The sequence below is a fragment of the Haliotis rubra genome, unplaced genomic scaffold (assembly GCF_003918875.1).
Source record: "Haliotis rubra isolate DU_JTF1 unplaced genomic scaffold, ASM391887v1 Scf620, whole genome shotgun sequence".
NCBI classification, from domain to species: domain Eukaryota; kingdom Metazoa; phylum Mollusca; class Gastropoda; order Lepetellida; family Haliotidae; genus Haliotis; species Haliotis rubra.
Window position 1 is genome coordinate 587,839 of NW_025767325.1, and position 15,236 is coordinate 603,074.

Sequence of the window (15,236 nt, forward strand, 5' to 3'; positions counted from 1 at the left end):
ATGGAAGGTACAACAGTCCATATGCGGAGATACAATAGATTTTAGAAAGTACTTATACAAGTGTATCAAAGCATGGAAAATACAACAGTCGATGCACAGTGATGCATAATTTTAATTAAAAAATATGTTTTGCTTATTTGTTGATTGATGCTGCACTCAGCAATATTTTAGATATGTATAGGCAAACCAGTGGTTGATGTTATGAGCAACGGAGTTGACATTACATAATCCCCCGGAATGACAGTGTTTATTAAGCCGCCCCTCACGACCAGCATATAGGTAACTGGGAACCAATTCTAATCAGGAATCTCTGCATGAAAGATTGAATGTACGATATAATGATAAATGAATCTTCAGAGGCGGGTCTTAAATTTTGTTTTAAGGTTTTTGCATAGGAAAACGTTGTTAAATCATCTGGTTGCTTTTATAAAACTATATATTACAAGTTTCAGGTGTCGAATTGCCTTTGCGAACACGTTTTAGGTGAAAAATATGTTTTTAAATACTTTTCAAACAAAACTATTTCCATGATCATTATTAATCTCTGCTGAAAGCAGAGTTCAATGTACGATTCTGAGTATATCGACTAGACTATATATGCCTATGAATCACTATCCATCAGCAACTGTTTTGTGGACAAAAACGCCCGATGCATTTCGGTATTTTGACATCCCCTTATATTTCCTTCTTGTTTTAGTGTGTTTATGACGAGCGATCCCGGTTGCACAGGATACGGGAAAAGTTGACCGTATCCTGTGCAACCGGGGTCGCCCGTCACAAACGCAAGAATGAAATATACGGGGTCCTCAACATATCTACAATAAAAATACGTTAATATAATACTAAAAACTCACGAAACACTCTGTCATATGTATGTGTTGAAAATGTTTAGTCAATGAACATAAAGCCACAGTTAGTAGAAGTTCATGTCATCAAGCAGCAGTAACTTTCACGCAAGAGTAGATCAAACCTTCAATTGTATTAATGATATTCTTAAAGAGAATAACAGTGGAACATGTTTTGTTAGCATAAAATTGTTAATATTTGTGTATCATTTACTCCCAAGACTAATTTTTGTCATCCGTGCATAAATTACTCGGTAATGCAAATCAGGGCCCCGTTTCACAAAATATCGTAGCGCTAAGACGTCGTACGTCTATGTTAAAGTGAGGTGAGGTGAGGTGAAATTGGGTTTAACGTCGTACTTGAGAATATTTCGCTTATATGACGACGTGCATGCGTGTGTATGTGCGGCTGCTTGTACTAGCCCAGGCTTAAGCTGGTTTTATAGTGCTAGCTCACTGAGATACCATGCCGTAGTGAAGCATGAATACCCCACTCAGACACATTATACTGACTCCGAGCCGACCAGTCCTTGTTGGACCCATTAATGCCGAGCGCCAGGCAGGGACCAACAAGTACCATATTTTAACGTCTTTTGGTATGACGCGGTCGGGGATCGAACCCGCGACCTTCCGCTCTCCGGGCGGACGCTCTAACCACTACACCACGGAGGCGGTCCTATGTTAAAGTATAAGAGTTACGATGACCGTAGAACCGATCTTTGAGAAACGGGTTCCAGGAATATTCAGTAATTCCTTGACCAATACCAACATATGAGAAATGGGTTATTATGCTTCCATACCGTCATGTCCAGGTATCGTTTCCGTCAGGTATAAGTACATGTTTGTGTTCACCCAAGACCCACTTGCACATTGGGAGCTTACGAACGTCTACGACTACCGTAAGTCTACTTAAAGAATGAGAGTTACGATCGTCGTAGAGCTGAGATGGCTTTGTCCAAGTGTCCCCAGGAATCAATAACATGTGGAAAATAGCCAAGTACGGGTCAAGTCGGGTTCAACATTCCTTAGTTTGTCAATAGCAGGTACGCGTATTCACCATTCAAAGTCAGTTACACAGAGACTTCGGTAAAGCGGATGGGGCTATCTGTGTACGACAGGGGACGTGTGTTCTCAGAACTCCATGGTTGGGTAGTCAGGTTTATTTGATATATAATTCTGTTGTTCAGCTAATGTCGCCATTTACGTTGATTTAGATTGCCATTTTCACGTAGACAATTATCAGTCTATCAATACACGCAATGAATAGTAATATAGTAATATCTACAATAAACACATAGTTTTAAAGAGTAATTCGTACATACTGTCATCTGAAGTTAGGTCCCCACGTAAGATGTTAAAATCAAATTGTGTGTCAAATTTGGCAAAAGCATGTAATAGTGTTTTTAAGCCGACTTGTGGATTACCGAATGCATGCGTGAGAGTCTCGTGTAATATGTATGATTTCTTATCGGATCGGTTGTAGGGAAGGTTCATTCATTCATTCATTCATTCATTTATTCATTCTGGCTAGTTGACTGTACACAATATAGCTGTACTTCAACCAGCAGTTAATACACACCAACAACTCAGCCGGTGAAACTCGCAAATACATTTTCTCTTCCCGGGCAGGTTTGCACACGGCACACTAGCGAATGCCAACGCGTGACCTACCTTCACGGTCTAATGGCTTGGCTACCTGTGTTTTGTCTACCAGGAGTGAACAGAGTCTGAAATCACAAGGTAAGAGGTCGGTATTGATTGGTTATACCTGTGTGACATTGCCCTCAGGTAAATCTAAGGTAGTCACTGCCCGATATAACGGAATGTTTACTCAGCATCCAGCTACCTTTAATGAACATCCGGAAGACACATTATGGTGCGAGGGTTGTCAGAGGCCGACTGAATATTCAGCCGTCCCATCATGGAATATGCAGAGGTTCGTGCACACAACATACAAGTGGTGGCAGTGAAACAAACATTGTATTGATAAATATCGGTGCAGGTGATTGACCAGAGGTAATATAACTCCTACGCGATATTTTCATATGTCAACTCAATCGCTCATCTACATCTTCACTCGAAGATGGAAATCGATTTGAAACTAACGTCTTCATTGATCTGAATTGGATCAGTTTCAACATTAGTGTTACGCATGACACACGTCCTCGCGTACATACGGTGTATCTAGCAGGTGTGTGTTTGTGTGTGTCTATGTACATGGGAACAGAGGTTCATTTCATCACAGACAGGGGTTGGGACATACGACAATAGTTATGTTGTCAGCATTAAGCAAGTGCTCCATGACGCAGTCGTTAGGTACACATGCACTTCTAGACAGCAGCGCTACACTGTTTGTGGAATATCTGCATTAACTTTCATTAAAGACCCCAAAACGACGAAATGATGAAAACAGGCAAGCATAACAAACTGACAAAAATACGAATTACTCAATTATATGAACGTGAATGTTATGATAAACATTGGTCTAGAAGAGAGGTTTTATGGCGGAGTACTTGGTGATACCATAGCAATATCAAATAGATTTTTTACTAATATTACATGCCGTGCATTTGATTTATTTATTTAATTTATTGAGGCGAGTACTTGATACGGTTGTAGGGTTAATTATCATTATCATTATATAAATTTAACTTGACCCCCTCGTCAATGTGATAGTTATACATTTCAGAATAGATCTGTTTATGTATAAAATGGGTAATTTAAAGTTGTCTGAATAATGAACAAATGTAATTTGATGTTGCTAATCATGCAACATCAATTTCACTGTACATTTTGAAACCCAATACTTTATCTTCACACTTTATCATCCCGCTTTTTACAACTGAAATCATTAGTTTAATATCATTAAAACCTAAAACAATTATATACAGGCGAAAATTATTGATTTACAACACCCTTTCCGTCGCTATTGAAATCACGCATGTGTGTAATTATAATCAGTACAATTACATCACCAGTTATTACAACTCATTATTATTAACATAATTTTGTAAATTTATTTAATAATTTGGTCGTTATAAGCACACCTCAATACACATTCTCAACTGTTTATATGCGCGGTATGCGTTAAAAACAAACAAATAATGTCTGGTATTCATTCCTGCTCACACCTAAAGGCCATAAAGAACACTTTCAAGTTATTCAAATTATTTCCTGATATTTCATGCTTCCTATTGTATACCACGTCTTTATAACAAAAGATATACCTCAACTGGACACGCATGATTGACATATTTGTCACAGCTTCGCATAATACAAAGTTCTTCTTTTTGTCAAATGTTCAGTAAAATAAATAGAATCCAATATACATATCTCTGTATCGGTAGTGGTAAACGTTTATCAAATAGATATACAATACACTGACCTATTTGTCATCTCTTTCTGTAATAGTTGATGATAATGATAATAAATCAAAAGTTGGGGGTGGGTGGGTGGTGGGTGTGTGTGTGTGTGTCACTGGATAAGTTGACTATTCTAAACAAAAAACTTGATCTAAAAGCAAAAACTGTTAATTGCAGAACACCCATTGATGTTGGTCATTCAGAGGTTGCAGCAAATATACGGAGAAAACGTATGCTCATCCACCCAGCGATTCTGTGAACCATCTCTCGCTCTCTGAGTAATTTAAACGTTCATGTAGAAATGGGTACGGGTATCTATGTTCACTCAGATATATTATAATATGAACTATGTTATATCCATTATTCAGCGTCATAGAATGAGCGAGGAGAAGTACCGCATCCCTGATGACGCACCCCCAGGGAATGTGTCACTAGCAACTGCACCCCCTTCCCAGGATCCAGACCTGGGTCAGGCATCCTACTCAAATCAACCTGCCTACCCCCAACAACCTGCAACAGTTCAGCCGCCCTTTCCACAGCAATCCCCACCTCCAGGACAACCCCTGCCTACTCTCAACCACCCCCAGGGCAACCACCTGCCTACTCGCAACCACCCACAGGACCACAATCTTACACACAGCCACCACCGGGACAACCGCAGTATCCCCAACCATCCCCGGGACAACCTCTGTATCCCCAGCCACCCTACCCACAATCTGTCCCGGGCCAGGCAGCTCCACAAGGGACACAAGGTTTTCTTCCTACGGACCCACAATCAAAAACCTACCCCCCGGGACCGCCCCAAGGATATGCCTATGGCAGCCACCCACCACCCGCTACAGGAGGGTACCCTGTCGGACCACCGGCAAATACAAGTGAGTATTTGACTGTTAAAAGCTTCCCTCATTAGTAAAAGTCTAAAGATGTCATCGGATTGTGAGTAGTGCGCTCGCTCGGTAGTTGACCCGGGTTCATTTAACATGTTCATGACCCTAGTACGTCCATTACGATCCGTAAGGAATGTACTTTTATCAAAATGAGCAAACATTTACATACACAATACATTCATATCTCTAACAGGCTGTAGAAAGTTTTCCCGAGGGTTGAAACGTTTAGATATGAAATTCCAGTGATGTAAGGGAGATAACCCGCCAATGTTAAATGCGTAACCGTTTCGCGAAAGCCCACAAACAGTACAGTGGAACCTATTGCAAAAATATACTGTGTAAAAGTGACTTTGGGGTGTGTGTGTTAAGTAGGTATGTGTGCACACACTTTTCTCCTGAAAGTTTATTAAATGACCATTGAAACTCTCGTCGTGAAAATGAAGCGTCAAGAGTGTGCAGCTCTCCCTTTCTCAAAAAGCTGTATCCGCCCCTGTTAAGGTTATACAAAACTAAATACTTTTCACATTGAAATCTATAGCAATGCTACATTTGTTATAGAAACAACTAAGCCACCAACATCTATTACATGTTCATGCGCGCTTTGTCTGAACTTACAGAAGCAATATAAATATAGACCCAATATGACCACCTCAGCCAGCTCCTTTTCCGAGTACAGGAAGCTAAACAGACCAACCCCTGTTCCGCACAAAATGTCAATCGCTTCAAAATATCTGAGTTAGCATTCAGTCATCATGTTAAAAGAGACAGCACTATATATTAAAAGATATGGTAAGTAGTAATTACTGGATGGATCTATTTTAAAACATCTTACTTGCTGCGTCGCAGTCATCCAATAACAGCTGTCAGATGTATTCAATCTGCACTGAAGGCACCCTATGAAAACTGCTAGTCTAACTACGGATGGTGGTGCAGTGTTATGTTCAGGGGAACCGGCTTCTCGAATCAAGGGAGCTAACTAACTGCAATTTATTTTAATTATATAGTGAGTTAACTCCCTTGCCTTTGGAAGACGACGGAAAGCTGACTCGGGCAGATTTGCAGTCCTAATAAACTGGTTTAATTCTCTTAAACATCACTGTCGGCTTGGTGAAAATATATAATGTATATTACTTCAGTAGTCAATGGTTAAGGCAATGTCTCAGGGACACTAGCTATTTCATCGCAACATCTACAGAATGTCTGAAAATGGACATATTACCCTTCAGATAATGTCGAACGAGCGTGCTATGATACACACAATCAACATGTCAGAATCGTGTTGAATGTCTAATTGTGATGTAGAAACATGTGTCGTAACATCAGGGTTAAAACTGGTCTTCAGCAACCCATGCTTGACATAAGGTGACTAACGGGATCTGGAAGTCAGACTCGCTGATTTGGTTGACACATGTCACCGTCTCCCAATTGCGTAGATCGATGCTCATGTTGTTGATTACTATATTGACTGGTCGAGACTTGATAATTTACAGACCGCCGTCCTATAGCTCGAATATAGCTGAGTGCAACGTTAAACACCAACCGAACTAGCAAACTTAAGGTTCCGGCTATTTATCTAGTGAGAAAGGGGTGGGGGTTGGATTTTCAGTGTGCATTCTTCGTCACATATGATTACTGTCCCCCCTACAGCTGTGATCATCAATCAGCCTGGGGGTGCTGTGCTCGGCAACACCGTCCGGTACAGGAGAACTCCCGCCCTCATCATCTGCCAGCACTGCAACGCCACGGTCACCACCACCGTCGATGACGAGACCAGTACACTGCAGTGGATTGTGTGTTTCTTCATGTGTTTATTTGGGTAAGATAACAAGATACAAACAAACACTTTCCCCACTGACAGTTCCACTCTGATAACAAGATACAAACAAACACTTTCCCCACTGACAGTTCCACTCTGATAACAAGATACAAACAAACACTTTACCCACTGACAGTTCCACTCTGATAACAAGATACAAACAAACACTTTCCCCACTGACAGTTCCACTCTGATAACAAGATACAAGCATACACATTCCCCACTGACAGTTCCACTCTGATAACAAGATACAAGCAAACACTTTCCCCACTGACAGTTCCACTCTGATAACAAGATATAAGCATCCACATTCCCCACTGACAGTTCCACTCTGATAACAACATACAAGCAAACACTTTCCCCACTGACAGTTCCACTCTGATAACAAGATACAAACAAACACTTTCCCCACTGACAGTTCCACTCTGATAACAAGATACAAGCATACACATTCCCCACTGACAGTTCCACTCTGATAACAAGATACAAGCATCCACATTCCCCACTGACAGTTCCACTCTGATAACAAGATACAAACAAACACTTTCCCCACTGACAGTTCCACTCTGATAACAAGATACAAACAAACACTTTCCCCACTGACAGTTCCACTCTGATAACAAGATACAAGCATCCACATTCCCCACTGACAGTTCCACTCTGATAACAAGATACAAGCAAACACTTTCCCCACTGACAGTTCCACTCTGATAACAACATACAAACAAACACTTTCCCCACTGACAGTTCCACTCTGATAACAAGATACAAGCATACACATTCCCCACTGACAGTTCCACTCTGATAACAAGATACAAGCATACACATTCCCCACTGACAGTTCCACTCTGATAACAAGATACAAGCATACACATTCCCCACTGACAGTTCCACTCTGATAACAAGATACAAGCATACACATTCCCCACTGACAGTTCCACTCTGATAACAAGATACAAACAAACACTTTCCCCACTGACAGTTCCACTCTGATAACAAGATACAAGCATACACATTCCCCACTGACAGCTCCTCTCTGATAACAAGATACAAGCATACACATTCCCCACTGACAGTTCCACTCTGATAACAAGATACAAGCATCCACATTCCCCACTGACAGTTCCACTCTGATAACAAGATATAAGCATACACATTCCCCACTGACAGTTCCACTCTGATAACAAGATACAAACAAACACTTTCCCCACTGACAGTTCCACTCTGATAACAAGATACAAACAAACACTTTCCCCATTGACAGTTCCGCTCTGATAACAAGATACAAGCATACACATTCCCCACTGACAGTTCCGCTTTGTGTGCCGGCGATTAGGTGCCTGACTCTGAGGGTGTGAGTTCGAATCCCGGATGGGGCTCAACTCAAAAAGTACTAGAATTTGTACTTTACAAAGAAAGTGTAATCCCAAATATAACATATGTTACATTTGACCACTTTCTAAATGGCATTGTGTAATCATAGTTTTCGGTCGTGGGAGCCGTGCCAATTAACACTTATCAGAGGGGTACACAAAGCCGGCAGTCTAGACTACCAGTTGTCCGACTTCCATTTTTGTGGAAGTCGCGGTAGCTGAGTGGGTTAGGCGGCTGACTTTGTGTGCCGGCGATTAGGTGCCTGACTCTGAGGGTGTGAGTTCGAATCCCGGATGGGGCTCAACTCAAAAAGTACTAGAATTTGTACTTTACAAAGAAAGTGTAATCCCAAATATAACATATGTTACATTTGACCACTTTCTAAATGGCATTGTGTAATCATAGCTTTCGGTCGTGGGAGCCGTGCCAATTAACACTTATCAGAGGGGTACACAAAGCCGGCAGTCTAGACTACCAGTTGTCCGACTTCCATTTTTGTGGAAGTCGCGGTAGCTGAGTGGGTTAGGCGGCTGACTTTGTGTGCCGGCGATTAGGTGCCTGACTCTGAGGGTGTGAGTTCGAATCCCGGATGGGGCTCAACTCAAAAAGTACTAGAATTTGTACTTTACAAAGAAAGTGTAATCCCAAATATAACATATGTTACATTTGACCACTTTCTAAATGGCATTGTGTAATCATAGCTTTCGGTCGTGGGAGCCGTGCCAATTAACACTTATCAGAGGGGTACACAAAGCCGGCAGTCTAGACTACCAGTTGTCCGACTTCCATTTTTGTGGAAGTCGCGGTAGCTGAGTGGGTTAGGCGGCTGACTTTGTGTGCCGGCGATTAGGTGCCTGACTCTGAGGGTGTGAGTTCGAATCCCGGATGGGGCTCAACTCAAAAAGTACTAGAATTTGTACTTTACAAAGAAAGTGTAATCCCAAATATAACATATGTTATATTCCGGTATATACCTTACCATCAACATAAATCCTGCTTTTTGAAAATACTCTATTCTGACTGGTCTATCAATCACACCAACCACCTCTGATTCAAACAGTTGATTTGCAGCATCACCGAAGACAGTATTTCGTTTACAACCAGCTGGTACAATCAATCGACAGGTTAATTAACTCTATTTTCAAAACACAGTATGTTTTTCACCTTCCTCGCTGATTCATTGGCCTATGTAGATCCAGGTTAGAACTGATTTTCAGCGACCCATGCCTGTTCCAAACAGGATCGTGTGGTCAAGCATGCTGACCTGGTCTTCGCATCCCATATGCGTAGATGGGCGCTCTTGATTCCAATCCCTGGATTGTCTGGTAAAGAATCGATATCATAATGATATAGCTTGGATATTTCAGAGCGAGTGAGTTTAGTTTTACTCCGCTTTTAGCAACTTTTCAGCATTATCACGGCGAGGACATTTGAAATGGGATTCATACATTGTACCCATGTGGGGAATCGATCCCGGGTCTTCGGCGTGACAAGCGAATGCTTTAACCATTGGGCTACCCCACCACTCCTGAATATTTCAGAGAGCTGCGTTAATCGACAACATCAATGCTAATTATTTGGGTTGAATTCAAATGGCATTAAACATACTTATTATGATATGTATTCTTTGGTTTCAGGTGCTTCTTGCTCTGCTGCCTAATACCATTCTGTATTTCCGACTTGAAGGACGCAAGGCACTCTTGTCCCAACTGCAAGCAAGTTGTTGGAAAGTTTTCACAAGTGGGATGAAATAGTCAGACACAGTATTTGAGAAATCGACCATGACTGCTGGTTTGCCAAGCAAGACGAAACATATTTGTTGGTCTATACGATGATGTTGACCAGTCTGTAAAGAACAATGTCATGTATTCTGGCCTGAGTCTTTTTCTATCTTGAACCTGTTTAAAGGCAGATGGGTTCTTCATCTGTAAATATATATATACTTTTTGCTAGTAGTTTGTATATATTTTCATGAAGTAGTGCGTGTTTGAGAGAATGTAAAAACATTTTCACCGAAAAATTGTCCAAAATTTCCTTTCTTTTCATTCGCTTCTGTTGCTTTTTATATATACATGTTTACCTGGCCCACGGACTAATACTTTGTACCTGAAGTTACATGAAATTGTTTAAGTTAGAACATGTCAAAGATATAACCGGGGATCCTCACTGCCCTTGTTTCATTGGGATGCGCCTCCAACAGTTGGAGATAGTCATTGAACCACACTAATTGGCTGCAAGACCCAACATGGCCTTAATAGGTCAAAATCGAACTCTCTTGGCGCATATCATCAGTGCAACATGTTGATTAAATGTACATGTATCTCTGAAAACAAACAATACATTCCAGTAAACATTGCATATTTACGTTTGGAAAATAAAGTTGTTTTCAAACAAAACATACATTGATAGCTATCATGACAAAAACGAAATTTGTTTAGTTTTTTGATTTTGGATCTATCCACGACAAAATGATTGTGTTTACGTGATCAATGTATTTCTCAAATGTGTCAAAATAGATTCCCTTTTCAAATTGTTATTAGATGACAGCAATGCCACCCTAACGTTTTAGTAAAATATCAACTGTAAAGGTTTGGCAAGAATTGATCTTCAACAACCCATGATTGGTGTAAGAGGGGGATGTTCTCTTTTTGCCTGCACGTATTGTTTAGGGATTAGAATTACTGGACCGTACTGATCCTTACAACAATGGGCTATAGTCTGTAGCAGAAATGCAAGTATGCCAGCACTTGCTGGTAAACAGTAAAGTTTATCACATTTTGTTTATTGCATATAGCACCCGCAATTATACGGATACGAGTCATTTGAAAATATGGTGACATTTTTAATTTTACTAATATTGCATGTAACATAATATGCATGCACAATACTGCATATATACAAATATACGAAAATGAATTATCTGACAAATATGATGAAATTGTAAATCAGCCAATACACAAAATAAGCGTTGAATGTCACACCAGGAAAATATTTATGTGCACTGTGCATTATACATAAATACTTACAATTGTATAATTTGTTTCACATGACATAATGATCACATTCACAATCCCCCCGGATGAGAAACGGCATCACCATAAACAAGTGGTGAGATGGTACCAGTTAAAGAGTATATGTTTCTAAAGGTCAATTCTTTCTTCAAGGTGCCGGTAGTGAACTCCACTTACTTGAACAGACTATAATTGTGCAGGCACTGGACTGCAATCGTAATCCGCTTATAGCCAAGCGAAAAGAGAATACACCGTAAGAGGAGACTAACGATATTGGGTATTCAAGTTCGCTGACTTGAACCCGGGAATCAGGGTTAGAAATGATCTTTAGGAACATATGTTTTTCGTAAGAAGCGAATAACGGGATCGGGTGGTCAGGCTCTCTGACTTGGTTAACACATGTCATCGTATCCCAACTGCGTAGATCGATGCTGATGTTGTTGATCACTGTATTATCTGGTCCATACTCGATAATTTACAGACCGCCGCCATACAGCTGGAAAATTGCTGAACCTTTAAACAACAAACCAACGAAACAAAACATCGCTGGATTGGTTATACATGTCATCGTATCCTAAATTTCATAGATCGATGCTCAAGGAGTAGTTCTCTATGGCTTCTCTTGGCCAGGCTCGAGTATTCTACCGACATCCGTTTTATCGCTGGAATACCGCTGTGTACAGCTTTCAATGAATGGATGTTACCACAGCGGTATTGGTCCTGTGCTGCACTGCGAGATCGCACACCGTAATTTATTAGGAAAACAAGGTTAAAAGATAATCAGATATGTCAGTGGATCAATGGATTCCCGTTACACGTGAAAATATGAACACGCAATAGAAAGTGTAAAGCAATTGTTTTAATACTGTTTAACAGTTATTTCACTTGAAAAGTGCTCGTTGTGTGCCTGCTCTGTCTATGTACATGCCATGCAGATATTAATGAGTTTGTAACTATGCATAAAAACTTTGTCATGTATTGCGTCGCTTGTAAATTTCATATGCAATAAATAATAACGATTATTCATGTATGTGTTTTGTCATAATGTAAAATCATTTTCGAACGAAACAATCAATCTATCTGAATATATTATCCGTTATATTGGGGATATTTGGGACTTAGCAACCTACAGATTCAAGTAACTATTTTTGGATTAAGTCGTAATCGTGAGTGAGGCACCTAATCACCAGAATTGAACTGAACTTAATTTCGCCCAGGCCAATATACCGGCATTTGAGGTACAAATTAAGCATTAAAGCATGTGCAGACAAATATATTTTGGTATTCATCACCAATATCACGCAAATTATACAGATGACATTTTCTCTCTGAGACAGGAATATCATTCCATCTCCCAACCTCGACTGGTAGAGGGTAACAGGAAGTCCTAAAGAAAACCAGACTACAGGTTACACAATATCAGCAATCAGGTTACACAACATCAGCAACATCAGCCATCGCTGATGAAACCTGGTACTCAAGATCACTAACTTTGTGTATCCCCCGACAAGTGCAAACTGGTACCTGTGCCATGGCCAAAGATATCTGAATATATATAATCTATGTATCTATATAAAAAGTTAATATGGAAAAAAATTTGGAACCTTTTCGGTTGCTTAAAGTGACCGTACATTTTGAGTGACTGAATATGTTTTACGCCACAGGCCGCTATATTTCAGCTATTTCACAATCAGGTTAACGACTTTTCTCGTTGTTACTTTGCCTAATGCTTAGGGAAAGAAATGAAGGCTGGTCGGGTCAGTAGAACTGTCTGAGTTGGGTATCCATGGTTTAACTCGTTAGTCCGTACCCGTGAAGATCCGGGTTAGAATTGATCTTCAGTAACCCATGCTAATCGTAGGAGGCGAGTAACGGGATCGGGTGGTCAGGCTCGCTGGCTTGGTTGACACGGTGACATGTCATCGCTTCCCAATTGCGTAGATCGATGCTCGTGCTGTTGATCACTGGACTGTCTCGATTATTTACAGATCGCCGCCATATAGCTGGAATATTGCTGAATGTGGCCTAAAATTAAATTCACTCACTCACTCCTTATTCTCGACTGACTAGTAGTAACTTCCGGCAACAGTCAATATGAGTACAAGCATCATTCTGGGTGACTCATAAAGGCAACATTGAAAACCAGTTCTTCTCACTACCTTTCAGTTAACTATTACCTGTAGGGACCTTGTCTATCAAAGAATACCCTGCAAGTTATGTGGGCGTTCCTACGTCTTTCTTATGTTGCATTCTATTGCTTCACCTTCCATCTCTTCCTCCCTGTGTATTGTACTTGACACACATGTGATCCCCATTGGCTTCAAACAAAATATATTTAGTTGTTTAACTCCACAATCCGCAATATATCAGTGGCACATGCCTTTATCAGTCTTCAGTATAACGGTTGACTAGACAATCCAGTGATTGATATGATGAGTAATAACCCGATCCAGAATTTCTCGGGTCCAATTCTTACCATTAAAACACGTCACATGTGCTCAGATACCATGGTCAGCTAGTGACGGGGAATTTAACGGGGATATGACCATTGTTTTATAGTCACCATTTTTAGTACAGATAAACTGCTTCACTGGTACCCAATGAGGGACGATGTTTTCGTGTTATCAGGTGTCATGATCGTTAAAAAGTATTTCTGGAAATATATTCAGCAACATACAGCTGAACTGTAAACAGACGTGAAGTGTGTATTTGCCTTGTGGCCTTCCAGAATTCCTTGCGGTCAGGTTTGTACCCATGGTTACATGTGATGTTTGTTTACCACTCACAGAACCCATTCAACACTTATGTAAGTTTTCGTCTTTGAAGACTCCGCACATTTACATGAACATAACGAAAAAACCATGGGTTAACTTCAGTCAGGAGATACCCTATAACGTCAGCTAATTTCCATAATTATTGTTTGCTGTTCTGTTTATGTTCTGTGTATAAAATATCCGTAAGTGCCGAAATGGGATTCGAACCAAGGACATTCTGAGCCGGGGTCAGACACGGACAAAGAAGTTAACTACTACCAACTAACACTGATGGTTTGTGTACCTGTGTGTAGCAGCTTTCTAATACATAATTTCCAATAATCGTTGCTAAGCACCCATCTAGTTTCGATTCATGTGTAAAATATCACGAAGCCAAACAATAGCGCAACAATAGTTCTATTGAATTTGGTTTTACGCCGCTTTTAGCAATATTTCAGCAATATCACCGCGGGGAAACCAGAAATGGGCTTCACACATGTACCCATGTGGAGAATCGAACCCAGGTCTTCGGCGTGACGAGCGAACGCTTTAACCATTAGGCTACTCTACCGGCCCTTCTATTCTGGAAGACACAATAGTTGGCGTTTACGAGATACAGGTGCGCGCTGGGATGAAATACTCACCATATTGGAAGAAATGTACATGTTGAAATTGATAAAAAAGGTCATTTTAAGTCATATGCGATGTTTCATAATGTTTCAACTGCGTGTCATCATGAAGGAAATCGATTTTAAACTGACGATTGTGGTGTCTGTTTTAGCGTTGGTGTTTTACATGATACACGGCATCAAACAACGCAGGTGTGTACTATGGAATCCTGGCAGGGACATTGTCGCGATGTCGCCTTTACAAAACAATCAACAATTAACCACATTGGCGACATTTTGGCCATTTAATTTGCATTTTCGCTGTGTGTTTTTTTATAACGCTTATATTAATCTACGAAAGTTCGACAATGTGAGAATGTGACAATGCGAGAATGTCCCTCCTTGGTGAGGACGTTTATACACTCAAGCGTAACGTTGACCTTTTCAAAGTAGACAAAGGCCGAGCTACACAGGATTTAGCTTGGTTTGCACGCAGCAATATTCCAGCTATATGGGTCGGCGGTCTGTAAATAATCGAGGACCAGAAAATCCAGTGATCAGCAGCATCGTTCTACGCAAT

The 15,236-nt window shown here is 40.6% G+C and overlaps 1 protein-coding gene across 1 annotated transcript; it reads left to right on the forward strand.

The window, feature by feature from the left end:
- Window positions 1–4,616: 4,616 nt before the first annotated feature.
- Window positions 4,617–12,321, forward strand: LOC124256229 (lipopolysaccharide-induced tumor necrosis factor-alpha factor homolog; the record flags this gene model as incomplete). The annotated part of the gene is made up of 3 exons (XM_046690197.1): window positions 4,617–5,082; window positions 6,742–6,910; window positions 9,922–12,321. Coding segments are annotated over 3 exons (747 nt in total), but the record flags the coding sequence as incomplete, so codon positions are not given.
- Between the last annotated feature and the right edge of the window lie 2,915 nt (window positions 12,322–15,236).